General features: G+C 64.7%; 1 protein-coding gene across 2 annotated transcripts; it reads right to left on the bottom strand.

Moving 5' to 3' along the window:
• Positions 1 to 271: 271 nt before the first annotated feature.
• On the bottom strand, positions 272 to 9,426 carry LOC117653608 (FK506-binding protein 2). Of its 2 annotated transcripts, XM_034399404.1 has the most exons (5): positions 9,140 to 9,426; positions 3,204 to 3,367; positions 2,976 to 3,088; positions 2,172 to 2,350; positions 1,090 to 1,228 (listed from the first exon to the last, which is right to left on the bottom strand). In XM_034399404.1, exons 1-5 carry the CDS (start codon positions 9,352 to 9,354, stop codon positions 1,225 to 1,227), a joined length of 675 nt encoding a protein of 224 aa, XP_034255295.1. In that variant the 5' UTR covers positions 9,355 to 9,426; the 3' UTR covers positions 1,090 to 1,224. The 2 variants fall into 2 exon arrangements, with proteins under 2 accessions (XP_034255296.1, XP_034255295.1); XM_034399405.1 differs by lacking the exon at positions 2,172 to 2,350 and having other exon boundaries at positions 272 to 1,228.
• Positions 9,427 to 22,939: the final 13,513 nt, after the last annotated feature.

Raw genomic sequence — 22,939 nt, 5'->3', positions numbered from 1 at the left:
AAGGATGTGGTTCTCAATATTTGACGCTAATGTCGTGTCTCGCCGCCTCGCCCCGCGGCCTTCGCGCCTTTGCCAAGCACGACTCCACTGCCAGCACCGACAAAATCCGCTGTTTCCTCCCCTTTAGGTGTTGCGTGTTCTTTTTGTCATGCTTTTGGGCATACTACAGCCCTTACAGTGGCGTAATTTTCTAGATAATTGTATTTCAAGGATTGTTTCTGATGTGTTTTGCTGTGTATTGTTAGTGTTTCGTTCAAATAAAAGATTCTCGTAAGATTTTTCCTTTTTTTATTGAAACGACTTCAGCTTTAACAACGCGGTACAATCATACTGTTGCATTTACCACCTACTGCTGAGATACAGTCTTCGCTGCCACGTAGCATAGAAGTGATCTTTGATTTGAGCCCAAAATGTACAAGTGATGTAAAGTACACATTCAACAGCGCATAATCACAACAGTAAGGTTGTATCCTTAGATCTATAACTTACACAACAAAACATAACAAATCGTAACAAAGGCATCCGAAAGGAGACACAGACGACACAAGAATTGCAAGTAAGAATGACGACTGAAAAGACTCAGTTGTCTAAACTTAGAGAGGATACATTCGTTGATGCTTCGATTCATTCGTGCTAACACATGTGCATAACTAAGTCTTAAATGTACACATTTACAACAGAAAAATTCGTCCTTGCTGCTTTGGAAGACCGTCAACGTTGCAAAGCCTTGTCCACGCCAGCGGAAAGGAAAGTCTACTTGGCTGGTCAATGATGGACATTTTCAAAAATTTAACTACACTTTTCGTAAAAAAAGGGACAGTCACAATTTTCTCTCACCTCGCTAGCATTCACACACACGCACACACACTCACTCACTCAGTCCTGACGCCCTCAGGCAAAATACTTTTCGAGGTACAAAAAATGTTGGCCCCCGCCGCCAGGAGCCTTCGCTCAGGGTGGAAAATGGGACACATATCTCCCCCGAGGGGCGGGCCGCCTGGCCGCGGGGACCGGCAATAAATTAAGGGTACTCGAATGGGACGCTCTACAGCTCGTCGTGCTTAGGACCCGAGAACTCGTCGTGGGAGATGAAGCCGTTCTTGTCCTTGTCCTCGTGCTGGAAGATCTCGTCCACCAGCTTGTCGTGCTCCTCCAGCATCTTCTTGACGTCCTCCGCGCCCTCGCTGCCCTCCGCCGCCACCATCTGCTTCTTCAGGTAGCCGCTCACCTATGACCCCGCAAAAAAAGGCGCAAATAAAGAAAAACGCAAACATAAAAATCGGAAAATGGCGGAGCGAAAAATTAAAAATCTGCGCAGATACACATAATAAAAACCGAAAAGATGTTAGACGGGAGGTAGAGGGTGACTGACACGTGACACGCACACCCATACTGCCAAAAAGTTTCAAAATAAATTTAAAATTTTCCAAGGATGTGTTATATTTGTTGTGATTCTGTATGCACGATCCCTTGGACGGGATCGAAAATTTGGCGTGTGCGTGCCAGTGCCGGGGAATGGGGCACGGTGAGGCGGCAGGGGTGTCAACCCTGGGGAAAGGGAAAGGGCATTTAATATGCCGGGAGACAGCCACGGCACGCAAAGGGGAAGGCAAAACCAAAAAAACAGGAAAATAAATAGAAAAGACCAAACGAAGATGTCACTCCAACCAAACAGAAAAGAAACGCAAATGATAAAAATAAAACACTGAGGTGAACGCCCAGCGGCTGGTATGAGAATGGAATAATGCGATGGCAAAGCGGCTCATCTGCGCTGTCAGATGGATGGCGTGGAAGTCGGGGCGGGGTGGGGCGGGGTGGGGTGGGTGAGGCGGTGTCAGGGCGAGGCGGGGCAGAGGGGCGTCAGGCGGGCGCGGCGAGGGCAGCCCTCACGTCAGCTTCTTGGGCGTTTGTCTGTCTTGGTCGTCATGTTTCGATGCTGAGCAAGCATGGATGAGTTTCCTCCACCGAACGGCACGCCCAACAAACGGCACTTGACCACCACCTCCGCGACTCCGCGGCCACGCTGGGCCACGCTGGGCCGCGCTGGGGACGGGGCGCGGCGTGGCGCGGCACGGCACGGCACGGCGCTCCAGCGACACACCACTGCACAGCACAGTTCAAGTCGAGCACCGCGCACCACACCGACAGTCCACAGAGACACAGCTCCTTACAGCTCGTCGTGCTTGTTGCCCGAGAACTCGTTGTGCGAGATGTAGCCGTTCTTGTCCTTGTCCTCGTGCTGGAAGATCTCCTCGACCAGCTTGTCGTGGTCGTTGAGCATCTGCTTCACCTCCTCCGCGGCATCCCCCTTCTCGGCCTCCTGCAGCTGCTTGCGCAGGTAGCCGCTCACCTACACAACAGACACACACTCAGGCCGTCTCCGGGAAGCTGCGACACACTGTGACACCGTGCGACGCGGAGCCGGCAGGCATTACGTTAACATTAGCGCATTCACATTGACACGAGGAGAGCAGGGGGCCGCCCGGCTTGCCGCCCGGGCACTACGGCGGGGAGGTGCCCGACGTGCCCGACGTCCCACGTCCCGTCACCGTCAGTGACGGTGACAGCGTGCCCTGGCTCGGGCTGGCTTGGGCCTGCTGCAACATGCATGCCCCGCTATGCTCGGCCATATCCCTCACGACGCTGTCGCAGCGCACCGCGTCCTCGACGGGGTGGAATCCGAACCGACGGACGCGGCACGCGGCGCTGGAGCGGTGATTGGGCAGGACGTCGTCGGTGACGAGCTGAGTCCGGAGCAGGACCGACGGCGACGGCCCGCCATGGCGGCCGAATGCCCGAAGGGCAAGGCAACAATATCGCCGCCGAACATCGCGAAATTTTGGCGCGCTTTTCCCCTTTGTTTATTTTTACCCAGTCCGCTTCCGCCATTACCGGCAACCCGCCACACCTGGGCCAGGCCCTTGGCCGGCCCCTTGTGGCCCTCGGCGGCCTAATGAGTGCGGACGCCGCCTTACCTCCTCGCGGGAGAGCTGGTTGTCCTTGTCCGAGTCGATCTCCTTGAACACGTTGGTGGTGGGGGCGGCGTCGCCAATGTTGAGCAGCTCCACGTTGAAGGTGAGGGTGGCGCCTGCGGGGGAGGATGCCGTTGTTAGTACGTCTCCAGCGGTTCGTCGCTCTGTCTCTCTCGCGCCCCCTCGAGACACCCCGTGAGTGCGAGAGAGACGGCGGGCCACCCTACCTACCTCCGGGGATGACGTTGCCGGCACCGCGGTCACCGTAGGCCAGCGCGGGGGGGATGGTGAGCTTCCTGACCTCGCCGACGCACATGTCGGTGAGTCCCTGGTCCCAGCCCTTGATGACCTGGCCGACGCCGAGCTGGAAGGTGAAGGGCTGGTCGCGGTCGTGGCTGCAAACACATCGAGAACGGATTAGTCGAGGCTTGGCGAGGCTTGGCGTTTCCAGTGCCGGTGCAGGCCGATGCCGTTGCAGGCAGGCCGTGCAAAGTGGATTGCGACAAAGTGGCGTTTCGTTTCCCCTCCGGCCCTGGTGCTTCCTGGAGCGTCCTGGAGCGTCGGGCTCGCCGCAGGCAAGCGGCACTGCGGATGCGCCGCCATTATTAAATGATGCACGCCTTTCAAGTAATGCGCGCGCGAATTCTCCGCCGCAGTCCACGAAAACAAGGCCCGCCCCGCCCCGCCCCGCCCCGCCCCGCCTTTTCGGCGAGCCACTTTAACGCGCGAGTAATGAGAACACTTGTTATCGCCAGGGGAGACGCAAGAGGTGGGGCGAGGCGTGGCGGGGCGGCTGCGCTGCCGGGGTGAGTTGAGCCACTGGGAATGAATATTTTAGCCGGTCCTGATGACTCCGCTTGCACCCCGCCCCGCCACGCCGCTCCACGCCGCGCCAACACCCCTTTGGCTTCCCCGCAGCCAGGCCCAATCCTACCTTGCCGGCCGGCCAGCGGGTGGGGTGGGGGGAGCTTCACTTCACTCCACTTCTTCCCCTGCATGTTCCTTATCTCACGGGCCGCTGCGGCGGTGGCGGCGGCACCCCTATTTCACGATCGGACGTGCACTGACCCCGACGCGCGCAGCGCGGCCGCGGCGTACCCGTCCGTGCCTCCGGGTCCCTTCCAGTCTCCCTTCCAGCGGCTGCAGGCTGGAGCAAGGGCTGGAGCACGCTGGAGACCGCACCGCAGTGCCCGTCCCAAGGCCCACGGAGCTAGCGGCACCTGAACACGCCCCACCCCGCGCCACTCCGCGCCCTCGACTTGAACGCCGTTCTGGGGACGCACCTGCGCGCCGTGCCGTGCCGTGCCGTGCCGTGCCGCGGGCCAGCCGCGCGGAAGGTACTTGAAGCGTGGCGCGGATTCAATAGACCTCCCCTCCCCTTACCTCCCCCGCAGCCATCGTTATCAGTGAAAAGATTTCCATCACGAGGACGGCCCGCTCGGCCGGCAGCAGACACGCCGCTGCGGCGACGGCGACAGTTTGCTTTGCAAAAAGAGAGGGACCGCCGCGTGCCGCAAGGATTTCAGTTAAAAAATACTTTCTTCCTGGCGGCAGTCTAAATCTTCATCGGGGAAAAGTTGCGGGCGGTTCCGCGCGCTTTCATACACCTTTAATGGCGGCGCGGCAAAGTTTGGAGGGCGCGGTTTCGCGGTCGGCCTACCCGTCCGACCGCCCGGCGCGGCTCTTGAAACGTCTCCAATCGGAATCCGTAATTAACGTTTCGCCGAATGGATGGAATGAAATGAGCCGGCCCGATTTGGTGCCGCCTCGTCGAATCCGGCTTCCGGACTTCCGGGCCGCGCACGCGCCACGCGGGGCACGCGGGCCGGCCGGACAATGAGGCGGGGACGTTAATTGGCCGCGGAAAGAGGAAAGAAGTTATCGATTCCCAGGGAGGCATTCCGGCCTCCAGCTTCAGCGACTCGGCGGCCACTTTCGGGAGGGAGCGAGAGAGAGAGAAAGAGAGAGAAGCAAGACGGCAACGGCCGGAACGTTGTAAAACTGTATGAAGAACCGGCAAAATTTCGCTTCCGGAAGATTGGCAGCGCAAGGGGGCACCAGAGTTAGTTTATGGAGCGCTTTTTGTAACATTTATATCCGTGGGGGCGGCGAGCACGGCCGGGGGAGGGCAGTGGCGGGCCTGACCGCCGAGGTGCGGGCCGCCAAGCCACCGGCCGCCAAGCCACCGGCCGCTACCCATGATCCCCGATAAGTCGAGATTGTTAATAAATTATGCAGTTGGCGTCCGGCCGGAGTCAGGCTGAACGGGGCGTAAAAACGGACACTGGAGGCGCGCCGGCCGGGCTAAGGACGGCCGGAAGGGCCCGGGGAGGGGGGGGGGATGGTAGTCCCGGGGGACACTCGCCCAACTCGACCCCGCACCACCGAGGAGCGCCACCGGACGGCACTGTAACCTCGCTCGGCCCGAGTATGAAGGATGGAGGGACTCGGCCAGGAAAGGGTGCTGCATCAAGGCGTGCATGACGGGCAGGCCGAGGCCGGCCGAGGCGCACCGCTGGTTTACCGCACCGCCTGGCGCTCGCCGTCAAGATCGACAGTCCGGGCTTGGGGGGGGGGGGAGGGGTAGCGGGATTGCAGCCTCCCTGCCCCGCCGGCCCAGGTAGCGTCGTGTTTGGTGGCTGCCTCGCTGCTTTATATTTCCGAGCGGGCGCCACGTCATTCATCACACAGAGCGCACGGCCTAGCGCCACCCCACCCCACAACAAGGACAACGTCGAAAAAATACTTGTAAACTACTGGCGGAGCTTTGCGGGCTGTGTCTCCGGACGATCGCGGGGCGGTGCAAGGGCGCGGGGGCGCGGGGGCGCGCGCGGGGGGAGCAAGAGTGAAAGAACACGACGGGCAGGGGGGCGAGGCGGGAGAAAGGCGCGCACCACTGGAGCATTAACTACAAGATAAATTATACAACTTCAGGACGGGGGATTACGGGAGTGTCATAGCTGACAATGTCGCCCCACCCCCACCCCCTCCCCCACCCCGGCGCCACGCCGCGCGCAGAGTGGAGGTGATCCCGCGCCGCCGCGCGGCTCGCTGTTCGCCGCTGTTTGCAGTCGTACAAAAATTATTTCGAGTGACGCGGCGAACGCGCTCCATGGCTCCCCCGCCGGTGCCATCCCTCATGCCGCCGCGCCCCGCGTTCCACGCCTCGCCGCCCCGCCGCCCGCCCCGCAAGTTTCGCACACCTTTCTCGCACGCCGCGCCGCCGCGCCGTCGTGCCCCGCCACCGCGACAGATGAGCGCGTTTGTCAAGAGCGCTTTGCTCTGTCGCGTCGCCAGGCCGCCAGGCAGAGGGTGGCGCCCGCGTCCCCCGCCACCCCTCGCTGCTCCCCGATGCCGCGCGTGGCGATTTAGTCCGCGACCCTTGGCGGGCCGCGAGCAGGCAGCAGCGCCGCAGCCGACGACGTCACGTCGCCTCTCCGTCAGATTGACAGACAACTGACATCCCGCGAGTCGCACCGACTGGGGGCCGACTGGGGGCAGGCGGCGCCCCTCCAGCCAGTCCGATTTATGTGCTCGAGTCCTGGACGACGGGAAGGCCTGGAAGGCCTGGACGGTGATGGGACTGGCTGCCAGAGTGCGCCATCCAGCAAGTAGGAAGACTGCTTGTGGATTGAGTTGGCCAGTGCTAGGATGCGGTCCAAAATTTGCACTTCGTTTCTTACTTGGAGTCTACGGTGCACGGCTGTGGATTTGCCCCCCCCCCCCCCCCGCGCGTGGCTGGCCTGGCCGGGGCAAGCATGGGGGCGTGCAGCACCACAGCTGCATCCTACCCCGCCCCCCTTCCCTGCTCTTTCCTTTCCCTTTTCCGTGGAGACTGACTACATCCGCAGCCACTCGGAAGTAATCCCGAAGCACGACGGCGAGGGGCGCGGTGGCGACGGGGCGGCCCGGCGGGGCCCCGCTGCGCGCTGTGCTCCGAGGGCTTTGATGGTCAGCCCGTGCACACACGAGCCCCCACCCCCGCGTCCCCGCGCCCCTAGCGGCAGGGAACGGAACTTAAAGTGACTTATTGGCGGTACCGCATGGCCGTCCGCCGTCCGCCCCCGCCTCTCTCTTGCCCAGGGAAGGGACGAGGAGGCCGCCGTGCAGCAACTGGGTCTCGTTCGAACGTCGAACGTCGCTGCCGGCAGAGTGATTTCCGCGCAGTGCGGGTGTCGGCCTTTCTCGCACCTATGCGGAACGTGCATAAGTGCGAGCGGGAGAGAGAGAGAGAGAGGCCTCCCGCGGAATCAGTTTGGTCTCAGTGGCATGGCTAACGCTGGAAGCCCTCCGTCTGCGCTGCTACGCCACTGTGTACGTGTACCCGGCGACTTCACGGGTCGCCTGCGCTGCCTGCCGCCTCGGCCGCCTCGCTCGTGTCGTCGTCACGGCGTGCGCTCGCTTGCTCGCTTTCCGCCGCGTTGCAGCGCTGCGGCGCGGTGACGCCGCAACGCACCACGGCGGTGCAACGCGCCACACCGAGGACCCCGCCGAGGAGCCCGCCGAGGAGCACGCCGAGGGCCACACCGAGGACCCCGCCGAGGACCCCGCCGAGGAGCACGCCGAGGGCCACACCGAGGACCCCGCCGAGGACCCCGTCGAGGACCACGCCGAAGGCCACACCGAGGACCCCGCCGAGGACCCCGCCGAGGACCCCGCCGCGGACCCCACCGAGGACCCCGTCGAGGACCCCGTCGAGTATCCCGCCGAGGACCCCGCCGAGGACCACGCCGAGGACTTCAGCATGGGCGTCGTGGAGTTATTGATTCATCGGCGGGACGGGCGTCGCGGATTATTCGAAAGTTGATCCATGGCGCCGACGTGGGGTGGGACGAGCCGGAACGCCATGCCACACCGTGGCGCTGCGACCCGGTACCGGGTACCCGCGTTACGTCGGGCGTGATGCAACTCGGCTATGGCGGCGACGCGACGCGACGCGCCAGCCCTGCCAGCCCTGCCAGCCCTGCGCACCGGTACATGCTCTTTCGAACGCTAGACCGGTTTGCGGAGGCGGCAGCGGCAGCGGCGCGGAGGGGCGTGTCCGAAAGGAGCTCAAGGAACCGGACCCGCCGACTCGGAATCGGACGGCGCGACCGACGCGTCGCGTTGTTCTGGAGAATTCGCGACACGTCCTAGTCGGGCAACGCTGCGCTACGGCGCCGCGGCCGCGCGGGTGGAAACGCTTAGGCGTCGGCGTTAAGGCCTTAAGGCGTTGCGTTGCGTAACGCACGCGGCGCACGCGGCGGTGAGAGGCAGACAGGCCGGCCGCCAATAACCGCCAATCGCGTCGTTCGCGGTTCCGCCTTCCGCGACCACCGCCGCGCGGCACTGGGGCTGCGGCTGTGGCACGGCACTGTCCAGGCACTGCCGAACCAGCCCATCAGTCCGGCTAGGCCAGACGACCTGACCCGGCCAAACCCAGCACCCATTCTGTCATCGCCGTCAATTTTCGCTTCAGTTTGGAAAATTCTCCGTGGCGTTGTTTGCGTCGCCTAAACGCCACTTGTTCCGCGCACTTCGATGCATCTGGCGGGTGTCAAAGACACTTGACGCGTGGCCCCGGCCGCCCCGGCACTGATAAAAGCAGTCGCGCTGTCTCCGCGGCGCGACCGCGGCGTTGGCCATCAGGCGATTGCCGCGGCCTGACGAGCACATCCGGCGGCTGCCGATAACAACGCCTTCCGCCTGCCTGGAACGCGCTGGAGGCGACCTTGGTCGCGTTCAGACCGACACCCTGCAGGCCGTCGTGGCCGCCGCCGTCTTGTCTTCCAGCAGGCGAGTCCAGCGAGTCCAGCTGGACGAGGTGACGCGGCCGCGGCGCCGAGGCGAGCCGGGTGAAAGCGGGCCGCGCTGTGCGGCGAGCGGCGGGGACCGGGACCGTCGGGACCGGGACTGCAGGGCTGCCGACACTCCGAGCCAGAGCCAGCCAGAGCCAGAGCCCAGCCCCGCGGCCGCACGGAGCCCCGGCACCGGCCTCACGACGCGTACAAGCTGGGCCCCGGCCCCGGCCGTCCCGGTTGCCCCGCCGAGCCGCGCCACTCGACCGTTGTTGTGAGCGCCATGCCACGTCGGCAGCAGACACCGCACTGCACCGCGCCACGCGGCACGGAGGATCGTAGCAAGGAGGCCACGACCTCCCCGTTGACCCGCTGGGCAGCGTACTGTACCTGGAGTCGAACTTGGTGCCGTCAGCCAAGGTGCCGGTGTAGTGCATGGTGAGGCTGTCTCCGTTCTTGGACTTGACGCTGCAGCCGTCGGGCACACTCAGCATCTCGATCTTGAGGCCTTCGGGGGTCTCCTTGACCTCGCCGGCGATCGCGACGGCGGCCACGGCGGCCAGCACAAGGGCCGCGACGGCCTGCCTAGACGCTGACGGGGACATGGTGGCGTGGACGGGGCAGGGACGGGGCGTGGTGATCACGCGGGCCGACAGACGCGGACTGACGCACAGGCCGGAGGCCGGGGCCTCTGAGTCTCTGAGCAACACGCCTGCCACTTGTTGGAGCGGCGCGGCGGACGCGGCGCGGTGCGCTGCCATTGGCTGCTGGGCCCCGCGCAGACGCCCCCGGCCCCCGCGCGCCCCGCCAGGGCCCCGCTGCGGTTCGGCTGCGGCTCGGCGTCGAGCTTCGGGATCCTCTCGCCGCCGCGCTCGGCCCTCGGCCCCCGGTTCGGCCCCTCCGCGCTCCGCGGCCCCCGCGCCGCGCCGCGCCCCGCAAGCGTTGTGCGTGGCGCACACGTGGTCACGCTGCAGTGGCTGAGGGTCTTCGAGACCATCGTCGCCACGGACCCAGCGAAGCTATGAATGTCCGTCATTTCTGTCGCCGGGGAAGTGCCAAGCGGCGCATTTTGATTGGCTTGACGGCGTCCTCCACTTGTACTCCGGGCCGCGTCGGAGGCGGCACCGTTACAGTGTAGCCCGGCCTGGGCGCGCAGCCACGCGCAGCAATGTCAATGTGACGCGGGCAGCTGGGGCTGCTGCCGGGTCGCGCCGCGCTGCCGGACCCGCCGGACGAACGGAGCGACGGCAACCCGATCCATTTCTTGGCATTTCATGGCCACCATAAGGAGGCTGCGTGGCGGGGCGGGGCGGGGCTCGGCGTCATACGCCGGTCAGTGCGGTCCAGCCTGCTACATAACGCCGCGTCCACAGACTCAACCACAGCGCGCCACGCTGAGAGAAAGTATTTCGGGCGAAACCTTTACGGGGCACCATCACCATCCAGAGTGGTCCAGGCCCGAATTGAGCGGACCGAGCCCCGAGCCCCGCAAGGCGTGCCGCGTGCCGCACCCCGCGCTTCCGCGAACCGCGTCTGTAGACTGATTCCGAGTGGAGGGTCTCTCTCTCGCACTCATGGGGCTCTCCGTACCGGTGCGAGTGAGATAGACCGACAAGCGCACTGTGCGGAATCCAGTGTACTGCACACCGCACCCGAACGCGTACGCGAAACGCAGCCCCCTTGCCGCTTGGACCGCGCGCATCATTTCGAGAGCCTTCATAACAGCGCCAGCTCAGACGAGGTGTTGGGAGAAACAACTTTCCATGTCGGCCATTCTGTGCAAAGCGGTGCGCAGCGCCCCGCCTCGCCCTGAGAAGCCACCGCCACGCCCCGCCACGCCACTCGGCGCCTCTTTTACGCGGCCCGGATTCACTCCCACGGGCAAACACTCGTTTTGGTTATAACACAGCCCGTGAGGACCTAGTGGCCCTAGGCTCGTCCGGGCGGAGCCTCTAAACGATGTCCGTGCGGGGCGCCGCCTTTTGCTCGCCAAAAAGTGCAAAAAAGAGCGAGAACCGATCCGACCGAAAAACTGCACGCATTTTCTGGCGGTGCCGGTAGTTGAATCTATCCGTTTGGCGTTTTGGCGGCTGCCTGTTTCTCTGCCTCAAGAGGGGAAACTTGTCGGCGGGGGGCGACAAAGCGCGACGCCGTGCGCGGGGCGCTGAGCAGAGCGGAGCCGCGATGCCCCGCGTTGGCTCGTTTCGGAGCGCCAGCGTGCGCCAGCGCGACGAGCCGGCAGCGTGGAAAGGAACAACAGCTCCTGACCTGGCCGACGGTTATCCTCGCCTTACGTGGCCGCCGTGGCCGCCGTGGCCGCAGATAGCAGATCGCCGCCCGCGGCGCGAAATCGCGAAACGGCGACATCAGCGATGCTGCTGCCTGCCGCCAGCCCCCCGCAAACAAAAGCGAGCGCGTTTCAGTCGTGAGCGGCGAAAGTAGGACCGGGGAACTTCCAGTGTCGTGTCGTGTCGTGCCACCCGCACTAAAAATGGCGCCCGAGTATCGCGTTATGATGATCAGCCCGTTTCTCCCCGACCTCGCGCCGCCTCGCGCCGCGCGGCCGAAAGGTGGCTGCTGCTGCATCTCTCTTCCCCCTCCCTCTACCTCTCGTTGGTTTCGCTGTCGGGCACGTACATCGTATATCCGGTCCTCGCCATGCGGCGTCTGCAGACCAGTGGTCGCCGGGAACCCTCCAGACGCCCCCGACGCCCCCCCCCCTCGCGACTCGTATTGCACGGCCTGGCGTGCGACGTGGCCGCGTGGCCGCACGCGGAGAAAACCCGGAAGTGGACGCCACTGTCGTCGGCAGGGCCAATCCAGCAGTCCAGCAGGCAGTCCACCCACGAGCGCGGCGCTGGAAGCATCGGAGGCACCTCCCGGTCGGGTTGGAACCTGGAAGGTGCAATGGAACCCCAGCCAAGCTCCATACCGCCCGGGGTGGGGTAGGCAACCCGGAACGGCGCACCCACGCCACTGCAAGCTGCACTCCTTGACTTGCCTGCCGCGCCGCCGCCCAGCCGCGCATCCCGAGGAGCAGGTTACGTCAGCGAGCACGGCAGCGTCCGGGCTGGAGAGGCGCGCGGTGCACCTGATGCGCCAGCCGCCAGCTGGGACGGCCCGGCCAGGCCCGGCCAGACCCGGCGGCGCGGACGTCGCTGACCTTTTTACAGCGGCCGAAGCCGAAACGCGCCGCCGGCGTGGCCGGCGTGGAGGGCGGCGGGACGTGCGCTGGGCACTGCGCGCAACGCAAGGCACCCCGTGGCACTCTACTGCTACTTTCTCCCTCCGCACTCCGCAACGCGTGTGTCGTGCCGGCCAGCCCGGCCAGGCCCCGCCCGGGTCACCTGGCCAGTGGGCGTATGCGGGTGGGGCGCGGCGGGCCTCTTGGCTGGTGCACTACACGGCGGGTGTCTGCCGCCGGAGCGCGCGCCTCCACAAACACACACACGTCACCGTGTGAAGTCCGTCGCGGCCCGCCGCCGCTCTTACGGCACTCTGAGTCATCTACGCGATGCCCTAACCTCGGCGCGGGCTTCCTCCGCCTCGACTGCCGCACCGCGCGCCGCGCGCGTCGAAGCCAAGCAGCCGTGAGGAGTGTCGGAGAAAGCAGAAACGGAACAAACAACGACTTGAAACGAAATGTGCTGGGAGCCGCCGGAGAGTTTATCAGGCGTGGCTAGTGGCGGCCTCCACGCCCCCGCGCCCCGACCGGCCGGCCGCTGGGACGTGATGACCCCCGTGACCCGCCAGGACGCCGACGCGGGGCTCATTCTGCTCTTTCAACGCTGTGTCTCTCTCGCACTCAAGGCGCGTCTCGCAGGGGTGCGAGAGGGACAGCGCGACGTTCGGAATCCCCGCAGCTGGAGTCTATATCATTTCTCCTACCTAAATGTTCGCCTACCTGTCTATTTCGCCTACCTATATTTCGGGGCTGTTCATTAGACCTACCTCACAGTTGACATACCAATATATTTATTAATAAAAATATAAATATGAATACTTGAATAAAAATATGGGACTATAAATAATAGTGCTATAAATATTAAAAAAAAAGGGTTGACCTACCCCACAGTTGACCAAACCCCATATTTTTATTATAAAATTTTTTTAAGTATCGTCTACTGTCACTGGGACACTGTCACGCTTCACCTGCCGCGACGTCATCGCGCTTCCCCTGCTGCGACACTGTCGCGCTTCCCCTGCCGCGACACTGTCGCGCTTCCCCTGCTGCGAGGCCGTCGCGCTTTCCCTGCCGCGACACTGTCGCGCTTCCCCTGCCGCGACACTGTCGCGCTTCCTTTGCCGCGACACTGTCGCGCTTCCCCTGCCGCGAGGCCGTCGCGCTTCCCCTCCCGCGACACTGTCGCGCTTCCCCTGCTGCGAGGCCGTCGCGCTTTCCCTGCCGCGACACTGTCGCGCTTCCCCTGCCGCGACACTGTCGCGCTTTCCCTTTTCCGCGACACTGTCGCGCTTCCCCTGCCGCGAGGCCGTCGCGCTTCCCCTGCCGCGACACTGTCGCGCTTCCCCTGCCGCGAGGCCGTCGCGCTTCCCCCGCCGCGACACTGTCGCGCTTCCCCCGCCGCGACACTGTCGCGCTTCCTTTTCCGCGACACTGTCGCGCTTCCCCTGCCGCGACCTGCGCGCCCCCTGCCGCGACACTGTCGCGCTTCCCTGCCGCGAGGCCGTCGCGCTTCCCCCGCCGCGACACTGTCGCGCTTCCCCCGCCGCGACACTGTCGCGCTTCCCCTGCCGCGACACTGTCGCGCTTCCCCTGCCGCGACCGCGCGCTTCCCCTGCCGCGAGACCCGGCACAGCCTCGCTGTTTGACGCTGGCCGCCTCGCTGTGGGGTGGGGCAGCCCGCTGTTTGACCTGGCCCGCCCGCTGTGTGAGGCTGGCACAGCCTCGCTGTTGACCTGGCACGCCCGCTGTTTGACGCTGGCACAGCCTCGCTGTTGAGGCTGGCACAGCCTCGCTGTTTGACGCTGGCACAGCCTCGCTGTTTTACGCTGGCACAGCCTCGCTGTTTGACGCTGGCACAGCCTCGCTGTTTGACGCTGCACAGCCTCGCTGTTTGACGCTGGCACAGCCTCGCTGTTTGACGCTGGCACAGCCTCGCTGTTGACGCTGGCACAGCCTCGCTGTTTGACGCTGGCACAGCCTCGCTGTGTGACGCTGGCACAGCCTCGCTGTTTGACGCTGGCACAGCTCGCTGTTTGACGCTGGCACAGCCTCGCTGTGTGACGCTGGCACAGCCTCGCTGTTTGACGCTGGCACAGCCTCGCTGTGTGAGGCTGGCACAGCCTCGCTGTTTGACGCTGGCACAGCCTCGCTGTTTGACGCTGGCACAGCCTCGCTGTTTGACGCTGGCACAGCCTCGCTGTGTGAGGCTGGCACAGCCTCGCTGTTTGACGCTGGCACAGCCTCGCTGTTTGAGGCTGGCACAGCCTCGCTGTGTGAGGCTGGCACAGCCTCGCTGTGTGAGGCTGGCACAGCCTCGCTGTGTGAGGCTGGCACAGCCTCGCTGTTTGACGCTGGCACAGCCTCGCTGTTTGACGCTGGCACAGCCTCGCTGTGTGAGGCTGGCACAGCCTCGCTGTTTGACGCTGGCACAGCCTCGCTGTGTGACGCTGGCACAGCCTCGCTGTTTGACGCTGGCACAGCCTCGCTGTTTGACGCTGGCACAGCCTCGCTGTTTGACGCTGGCACAGCCGCGCTGTTTAACGCTGGCACAGCCCCGCTGTTTGACGCTGGCACAGCCTCGCTGTGTGAGGGTGGCACAGCCTCGCTGTTTGACGCTGGCACAGCCTCGCTGTTTGACGCTGGCACAGCCTCGCTGTTTGACGCTGGCACAGCCTCGCTGTTTGACGCTGGCACAGCCTCGCTTTGAGGCTGGCACAGCCTCGCTGTGTGACGCTGGCACAGCCTCGCTGTTTGACGCTGGCACAGCCCGCTGTGTGAGGCTGGCACAGCCTCGCTGTTGACGCTGGCACAGCCTCGCTGTTTGACGCTGGCACAGCCTCGCTGTTGACGCTGGCACAGCCGCGCTGTTTGGGGGTGCACAGCCTCGCTGTTTAACGCTGGCACAGCCCCGCTGTTTGACGCTGGCACAGCCTCGCTGTGTGAGGGTGGCACAGCCTCGCTGTTTGACGCTGGCACAGCCGCGCTGTTTAACGCTGGCACAGCCCCGCTGTTTGACGCTGGCACAGCCTCGCTGTGTGAGGCTGGCACAGCCTCGCTGTGTGACGCTGGCACAGCCTCGCTGTTTGACGCTGGCACAGCCTCGCTGTTTGACGCTGGCACAGCCTCGCTGTTTGACGCTGGCACAGTCCTCGCTGTGTGAGGCTGGCACAGCCTCGCTGTGTGAGGCTGGCACAGCCTCGCTGTGTGAGGCTGGCACAGCCTCGCTGTGTGAGGCTGCCACAGCCTCGCTGTGTGAGGCTGGCACAGCCCCGCTGTTTGACGCTGGCACAGCCTCGCTGTGTGACGCTGGCACAGCCTCGCTGTTTGACGCTGGCACAGCCTCGCTGTGTGAGGCTGGCACAGCCTCGCTGTTTGACGCTGGCACAGCCTCGCTGTTTGACGCTGGCACAGCCTCGCTGTTTGACGCTGGCACAGCCTCGCTGTGTGAGGCTGGCACAGCCTCGCTGTGTGTGGCGGGCACAGCCTCGCTGTGTGAGGCTGGCACAGCCTCGCTGTTTGACGCTGGCACAGCCTCGCTGTTTGACGCTGGCACAGCCTCGCTGTTTGACGCTGGCACAGCCTCGCTGTTTGACGCTGGCACAGCCTCGCTGTTTGACGCTGGCACAGCCTCCCTGTTTGACGCTGGCACAGCCTCGCTGTTTGACGCTGGCACAGCCTCGCTGTTTGTTGCTGGCACAGGCCTCGCTGTGTGAGCTGGCACACCTCGCTGTTTGACGCTGGCACAGCCTCGCTGTGTGAGGCTGGCACAGCCTCGCTTTTGACGCTGGCACAGCCTCGCTGTTTGACGCTGGCACAGCCTCGCTGTGTGAGGCTGGCACAGCCTCGCTGTTTGACGCTGGCACAGCCTCGCTGTGTGAGGCTGGCACAGCCTCGCTGTGTGAGGCTGGCACAGCCTCGCTGTTTGACGCTGGCACAGCCTCGCTGTTTGACGCTGGCACAGCCTCGCTGTTTGACGCTGGCACAGCCCGCTGTTGACGCTGGCACAGCCTCGCTGTGTGAGCTGGCACAGCCTCGCTGTGTGAGGCTGGCACAGCCTCGCTGTGTGGGCTGGCACAGCCTCGCTGTTTGACGCTGGCACAGCCTCGCTGTGTGAGGCTGGCACAGCCTCGCTGTTTGACGCTGGCACAGCCTCGCTGTGTGAGGCTGGCACAGCCTCGCTGTTTGACGCTGGCACAGCCTCGCTGTTTGACGCTGGCACAGCCTCGCTGTTTGACGCTGGCACAGTCTCGCTGTGTGAGGCTGGCACAGCCTCGCTGTGTGACGCTGGCAAGCCTCGCTGGTGAGGCTGGCACAGCCTCGCTGTTTGACGCTGGCACAGCCTCGCTGTTTGACGCTGGCACAGCCGCGCTGTTTAACGCTGGCACAGCCCCGCTGTTTGACGCTGGCACAGCCTCGCTGTTTGACGCTGGCACAGCCTCGCTGTTTGACGCTGGCACAGCCTCGCTGTTTGACGCTGGCACAGCCTCGCTGTTTGACGCTGGCACAGCCTCGCTGTTTGAGGCTGGCACAGCCTCGCTGTGTTGACGCTGGCACAGCCTCGCTGTTTGACGCTGGCACAGCCTCGCTGTTTGACGCTGGCACAGCCTCGCTGTTTGACGCTGGCACAGCCTCGCTGTGTGAGGCTGGCACAGCCTCGCTGTTGACGCTGGCACAGCCTCGCTGTGTGAGGCTGGCACAGCCTCGCTGTGTGTGGCTGGCACAGCCTCGCTGTGTGAGGCTGGCACAGCCTCGCTGTTTGACGCTGGCACAGCCTCGCTGTGTGAGGCTGGCACAGCCTCGCTGTTTGACGCTGGCACAGCCTCGCTGTGTGAGGCTGGCACAGCCTCGCTGTTTGACGCTGGCACAGCCTCGCTGTTTGACGCTGGCACAGCTCGCTGTGTTAGGTGGCACAGCCTCGCTTTTGACGCTGGCAAAAGGCCTCGCTGTTTGACGCGGCACAGCCTCGCTGTTTGACGCGGCACAGGCTCGCTGTTTGACGCTGGCACAGCCTCGCTGTTTGACGCTGGCACAGCCTCGCTGTTTGACGATGGCACAGCCTCGCTGTTTGACGCTGGCACAGCCTCGCTGTTTTCGCTGGCACAGCCTCGCTGTTTGACGCTGGCACACCCTCGCTTTTTTGACGCTGGCCCAGCCTCGCTGTTTGACGCTGGCACAGCCTCGCTTTTGTGAGGCTGGCACAGCCCCCGCTGTTTGACGCTGGCACAGCCTCGCTGTTTGACGCTGGCACACCCTTTGCTGTTGTGACGCTGGCACACCCTCGCTGGTGGGCTGGCACAGCCTCGCTGGTTGACGCTGGCACAGCCTCGCTGTTTGACGCTGGCACAGCCTCGCTGTGTGAGGCTGGCACAGCCTCGCTGGTTGACGCTGGCACAGCCTCGCTGTTTGACGCTGGCACAGCCTCGCTGTTTGACGCTGGCACAGCCTCGCTTTTTGACGCTGGCACAGCCTCGCTGTTTGACGCTGGCACAGCCTCGCTGTGTGAGGCTGGCACAGCCCGCTTTGTGAGGCGGCACAGCCTCGCTGTTTGACGCTGGCACAGCCTCGCTGTTTGACGCTGGCACAGCCTCGCTGTGTGAGGCTGGCACAGCCTCGCTGTTTGACGCTGGCACGGGCCTCGCTGTTTGACGCTGGCACAGCCTCGCTGTTTGACGCTGGCACAGGCTCGCTGTTTGGCGCTGGCACAGCCTCGCTGTTTGACGCTGGCACAGCCCGCTGTTTGACGCTGGCACAGCCTCGCTGTTTGACGCTGGCACAGCCTCGCTGTTTGACGCTGGCACAGCCTCGCTGTTTGACGCTGGCACAGCCTCGCTGTTTGACGCTGGCACAGCCTCGCTGTGTGAGGCTGGCACAGCCTCGCTGTTTGACGCTGGCACAGCCTCGCTGTTTGACGCTGGCACAGCCTCGCTGTTTGACGCGGCACAGCCACGCTGTTTGACGCTGGCACAGCCTCGCTGTGTGAGGCTGGCACAGCCTCGCTGGTTGACGCTGGCACACCCTCGCCTTTTGACGCTGGCACAGCCTCGCTGTTTGACGCTGGCACAGCCTCGCTGTTTGACGCTGGCACAGCCTCGCTGTTTGACGCTGGCACAGCCTCGCTGTTTGACGCTGGCCCAGCCTCGCTGTGTGAGGTTTGGCACAGCCTCGCTGTTTGACGCTGGCACAGCCTCGCTGTGGGAGGCTGGCACAGCCTCGCTGTTTGACGCTGGCACAGCCTCGCTGTTTGACGCTGGCACAGCCTCGCTGTGGGGAGGCTGGCACAGCCTCGCTGTGTGAGGCTGGCACGGGCCTCGCTGTTTGACGCTGGCACAGCCTCGCTGTTTGACGCTGGCACAGCCTCGCTGTGTGAGGCTGGCACAGCCTGGGCTGTGTGACGCTGGCACAGGCTCGCTTTTTGACGCTGGCACAGCCTCGCTGTTTGACGCTGGCACAGGCTCGCTGTTTGACACTGGCACAGCCTCGCTTTTTGACGCTGGCACAGACTCGCTGTTTTGGGTGGCACAGCCTCGCTTTTTGACGCTGGCACAGCCTCGCTGTTTGACGCTGGCACAGCCTCGCTTTTTGACGCTGGCACAGCCTCGCTTTTTTGGAGGGGTGGCACAGCCTCCTGTGTGAGGCTGGCACAGCCTCGCTGTTTGACGCTGGCACAGCCTCGCTGTTTGACGCTGGCACAGCCTTGCTGTGTGAGGCTGGCACAGCCTCGCTGTGTGAGGCTCGCACAGCCTCGCTGTTGACGCGGGCACCGCCTCGCTGTTTGACGCTGGCACAGCCGCGCTTTTTTGACGCTGGCACAGCCTCGCTATTTAGGCTGGCACAGCCTCGCTGTTTGACGCTGGCACAGCCTCGCTGTTTGACGCTGGCACACCCCTCGCTGTGTTAGGCTGGCACAGCCCGCTGTTTGTCGCTGGCACAGCCTCGCTGTTTGACGCTGTCACAGCCTCGCTGTTTGACGCTGGCACAGCCTCGCTGTTTGACGTTGGCACAGCTCGCTGTTTGACGCTGGCACAGCCTCGCTGTGTGGGGCTGGCACAGTCTAGCTGTTTGACGCTGGCACAGCCTCGCTGTTTGACGCGGCACAGCCTCGTTTTTGACGCTGGCACAGCCTCGCTGTTTGACGCTGGCACAGCCTCGCTTTTTGGACGCTGGCACAGCCTCGCTTTTTGACGCTGGCACAGCCTCGCTGTTTGACGCTGGCACAGCCTCGCTGTTTGACGCGGGCCACAGCCTCGCTGTTGAGGCTGGCACAGCCTCGCTGTTTGACGCTGGCACACCCTTTGCTGTTTGACGCTGGCACAGCCTCGCTTTTTGAGGCTGGCACAGCCTCGCTGTGTGAGGCTCGCACAGCCTCGCTGTTTGACGCGGGCACCGCCTCGCTGTTTGACGCTGGCACAGCCGCGCTGTTTGACGCTGGCACAGCCTCGCTGTGTGAGGCTGGCACACCCTCGCTGTTTGACGCTGGCACAGCCTCGCTGTTTGACGCTGGCACAGCCTCGCTGTTTGACGCTGGCACAGCCTCGCTGTTTTGGGCTGGCACAGCCTCGCGTTTGTGGGGCTTGGGCACACCCCCTCGCTGTTTGACGCTGGCACAGCCTCGCTGTTTGACGCGGGCACAGCCTCGCTGTTTGACGCTGGCACAGCCTCGCTGTTTGACGCTGGCACAGCCTCGCTGTTAGACGCTGGCACAGCCTCGCTGTGTGAGGCGGGCACAGCCTCGCGGGGTTTTTGACGCTGGCACAGCCTCGCTGTTTGACGCTGGCACAGCCTCGCTGTTTGACGCTGGCACACCCTTTTTGTGTGAGGCTGGCACAGCCTCGCTGTGTGAGGCTCGCACAGCCTCGCTGTTTGACGCTGGCACCGCCTCGCTGTTTGACGCTGGCACAGCCGCGCTGTTTGACGCTGGCACAGCCTCGCTGTGTGAGGCTGGCACAGCCTCGCTGTTTGACGCTGGCACAGCCTCGCTGTTTGACGCTGGCACAGCCTCGCTGTGTTAGGCTGGCACAGCCTCGCTGTTTGTCGCTGGCACAGCCTCGCTGTTTGACGCTGTCACAGCCTCGCTGTTTGACGCTGGCACAGCCTCGCTTTTTGACGTTGGCACAGCCTCGCTGTTTGACGCTGGCACAGCCTCGCTGTGTGAGGCTGGCACAGTCTAGCTGTTTGACGCTGGCACAGCCTCGCTGTTTGACGCTGGCACAGCCTCGCTGTTTGACGCTGGCACAGCCTCGCTGTTTGACGCTGGCACAGCCTCGCTTTTTTGACGCTGGCACAGCCTCGCTGTGTGAGGCTGGCACAACCTCGCTGTTTGACGCTGGCACAGCCTCGCTGTTTGACGCGGGCCACAGCCTTGCTTTTTGGGACGCTGACAGATCTTACCAACTGGGTCAGATCTTAACCTACTCTTGACCCTACCCTTTTCTTGGAAGGGGAAAAACATGTACTCCCATGTGGTGGGGGAGTAAATATCCCTAGGGACCAAGTACTCCCCTGCTAGTGTGGGAGTACATTGGCCCTAGGGATGGTGTACCCCCCCGGGGGGGAGTACACCACCCCTAGGGACAGTGTACCCCCCCCTTAGGGAGAGTAACCATCCCTAGGGATACCCCCGGGAGTACACTATCCCTGGGGTCATTGTACTCCCCCCCCTCGAGGTGGGGGGTACACTACCCCTAGGGATGGTGTATTTCCCCCTAAGGGGAGAGTACACTGCCCCTAGGGATGGTGTACTCCTGGGAGTCAATGGTTACGAGAGTATAATGCCCCGCCCAGACCGGCGTGTCGTGCGCTAATCGAGTCCGCCACGACGGCGCGCCGCGGCGGCCCGGTCGCAGGCTGTCTCCGGGACGGCGCGATGTCTCTCTCGCACTCACGCAGCGTCTCACTGGGGTGCGCGAGAGACAGGGACACGCAGAGCCGCCTCAGAGTCAGTCCCGGGCCGCGCGCCGCGCTGCGCCGCGGCTGGTTGAGTAATGAATTGTCGCTCAGATGGCCGATTGGGCACTTCCCCCTCATGCACCGCGGCGGTCCCCATGTCCCGGCCGCCGCCCCGTTAGCGCAGTTAGCCCCCGCCCCCGCCCCAATCCACTGGACGGGCCGGGCCGCCCCGCTGGAGGCCGTAAAGGCCCTGCCGCGCCCAACGACGCATTTACCGGCTGGGAAAATTCAGCGGGGGGCGTTCGGTACTCCTAACGGTGATGGCTGACGTCGTGGTTTGTTCGGGGACCGACCCGCCTCCCTGCAGGCCGCGCTTGTGGACGGTCGGCCTCCGGGTTTTGGGGGAGGGCCCGGGAGGGCAGGGCGGTCGCTCTGAGGTGGGCCACTCTGAGACAAACGCCTCCTGGCCGGGCCCGGGCCAGTGGGCCGTGCTGGCCGGGGCCCTGCCGTGAGAGCCTTGGGACCCAGGACTCCCCCCAGGACCCTGCACTGTGGCATTCCGCCGGGCTGGCCCGCCCATCTCGTACGATACTGCTCTGCGCGCGCTGCGCGGCATGAATACGGGCGTACACTGTACACACCGCACACGGCTCCGGTACCCATTCCGGTACCCCCTTCGGTACCTACCGGGGCCGACGACGCCGCGGGCCCCCCGCGGCCACGCCCTGGCTCTCTTCCCGCCCAAGCGCCCCGTCCCGGCCGGCAGTCCCGGGAGGCTGGGCCCCCAGTGGCGGGGCTGACGGGGCCGGCGGGGCCGGCGGGGCCGCTCGCTGGGCGGGCATTTAGCGGTGATGGCGTAGTTACCCCGCTGCGGCGCGTGACGGGGGCGCCTGACGCGGTTCCGGCCAAGTCTCCAGTCACGCCCACCCACGTCACCGAGCACGTCTCCGAGCACGTCACCCCGCACGTCCATCTGGACCTGGCCTGCAGGCTGGTGGGTGAACTGGCCGCTTCGGTTTGCGCTGCTTTCAGCGTCTCTCTCACCCCTGCCGCGCGCCGTAGGGTGCGAGAGAAACAGAGCGATGAAGCGCCGGCGCTGAAATGGACTGCTCGGGGAGAAGACGACCACCACGTCGCCCGGATCGCCCAGAAAGCATCCAAAGTCTGATTCCGAACAAAGGCGATTCGTCGCTCTGTCTCTGTCGCACCCCCCCGGCACGCCCCGCGAGTGCGAGAGAGACAGTGTGGCGGAAGCACCGTTCGGAGGCGGCCTGCCGCCGAGATTGGCGGCCGCCCACCGTGATTAGCCCCCCTTGGTGGCGGCCGCCTCGTTTTAATGAAGCGGCGGTTCGTTCTTCGTTCGCTCGGCCCCCCGGCCCCCCGGGCCCGGCCCCCCTGATGACTGCATCAATATCGATACGGGACGGCGGGACGGGCATGGTGGCGGCATGGCGCGGCGGGCTGCCCCGAAGTGGGCGTGGCGGCCACCGGCGGCCGAGGTGGGACCTGTCGCCGCGGGGGCCCTTTGGGGGTGGCGCGGCCGCTGCCGGTTGGGCACTTCCGCGCTGGGCGTCCGCGAGTCCGGCAGCGGCCGCCGGAACCGAGAGGCGACTCCGCGGCGCTCCCCGGCAAGGCCCGCGGCAAGGTGGACGGGACGGCGTGACGCGACGCGTCAAGAGCGCGCCGCCGTGCGACAGCAGCGCCGACAGCGCCCTGCCGGGGGCCCCGCCGGGGCCCTGCCCTGCAACGGCGTCTCCGCGGGAGCCTCGTCACGAGGCCCTCGCGTCCGCGCGGTCCTGGCCTGGCTAACGGGCGTCTCGAGGTGCGGGGTCGCCGCCGAACGGCCACGGTGCTTACGGCCGCGCCACGCTGGCGCTACGACGGGGCCCTCGGCGTAGCGTGCCGAGGTGGCTGTGGCACTGCACGCGAGGGGGCGCGATCGGGACCGCGCATTGCATTTGTTGCATTCCTGGCGCTGCGTGCACGGCGCTCGGTGGGCGGGGCGGGGTGGGGCGGGGCGCGAGGTACAGGCCGCGGACGAGGCCCGGGGGTAAGATTGTTTCATATTGGTCAGGTGGCGCGGCGCCGCCCGGCCGGGCCCGGCCTCGGCCAGTCGCGTG

The sequence above is a fragment of the Thrips palmi genome, unplaced genomic scaffold (genome assembly GCF_012932325.1).
Source record: "Thrips palmi isolate BJ-2018 unplaced genomic scaffold, TpBJ-2018v1 HiC_scaffold_8, whole genome shotgun sequence".
Lineage (NCBI taxonomy): Eukaryota > Metazoa > Arthropoda > Insecta > Thysanoptera > Thripidae > Thrips > Thrips palmi.
The sequence above is the reverse complement of the archived record's forward strand: the minus strand, read 5'-3'. Positions and strand labels throughout refer to the sequence as shown.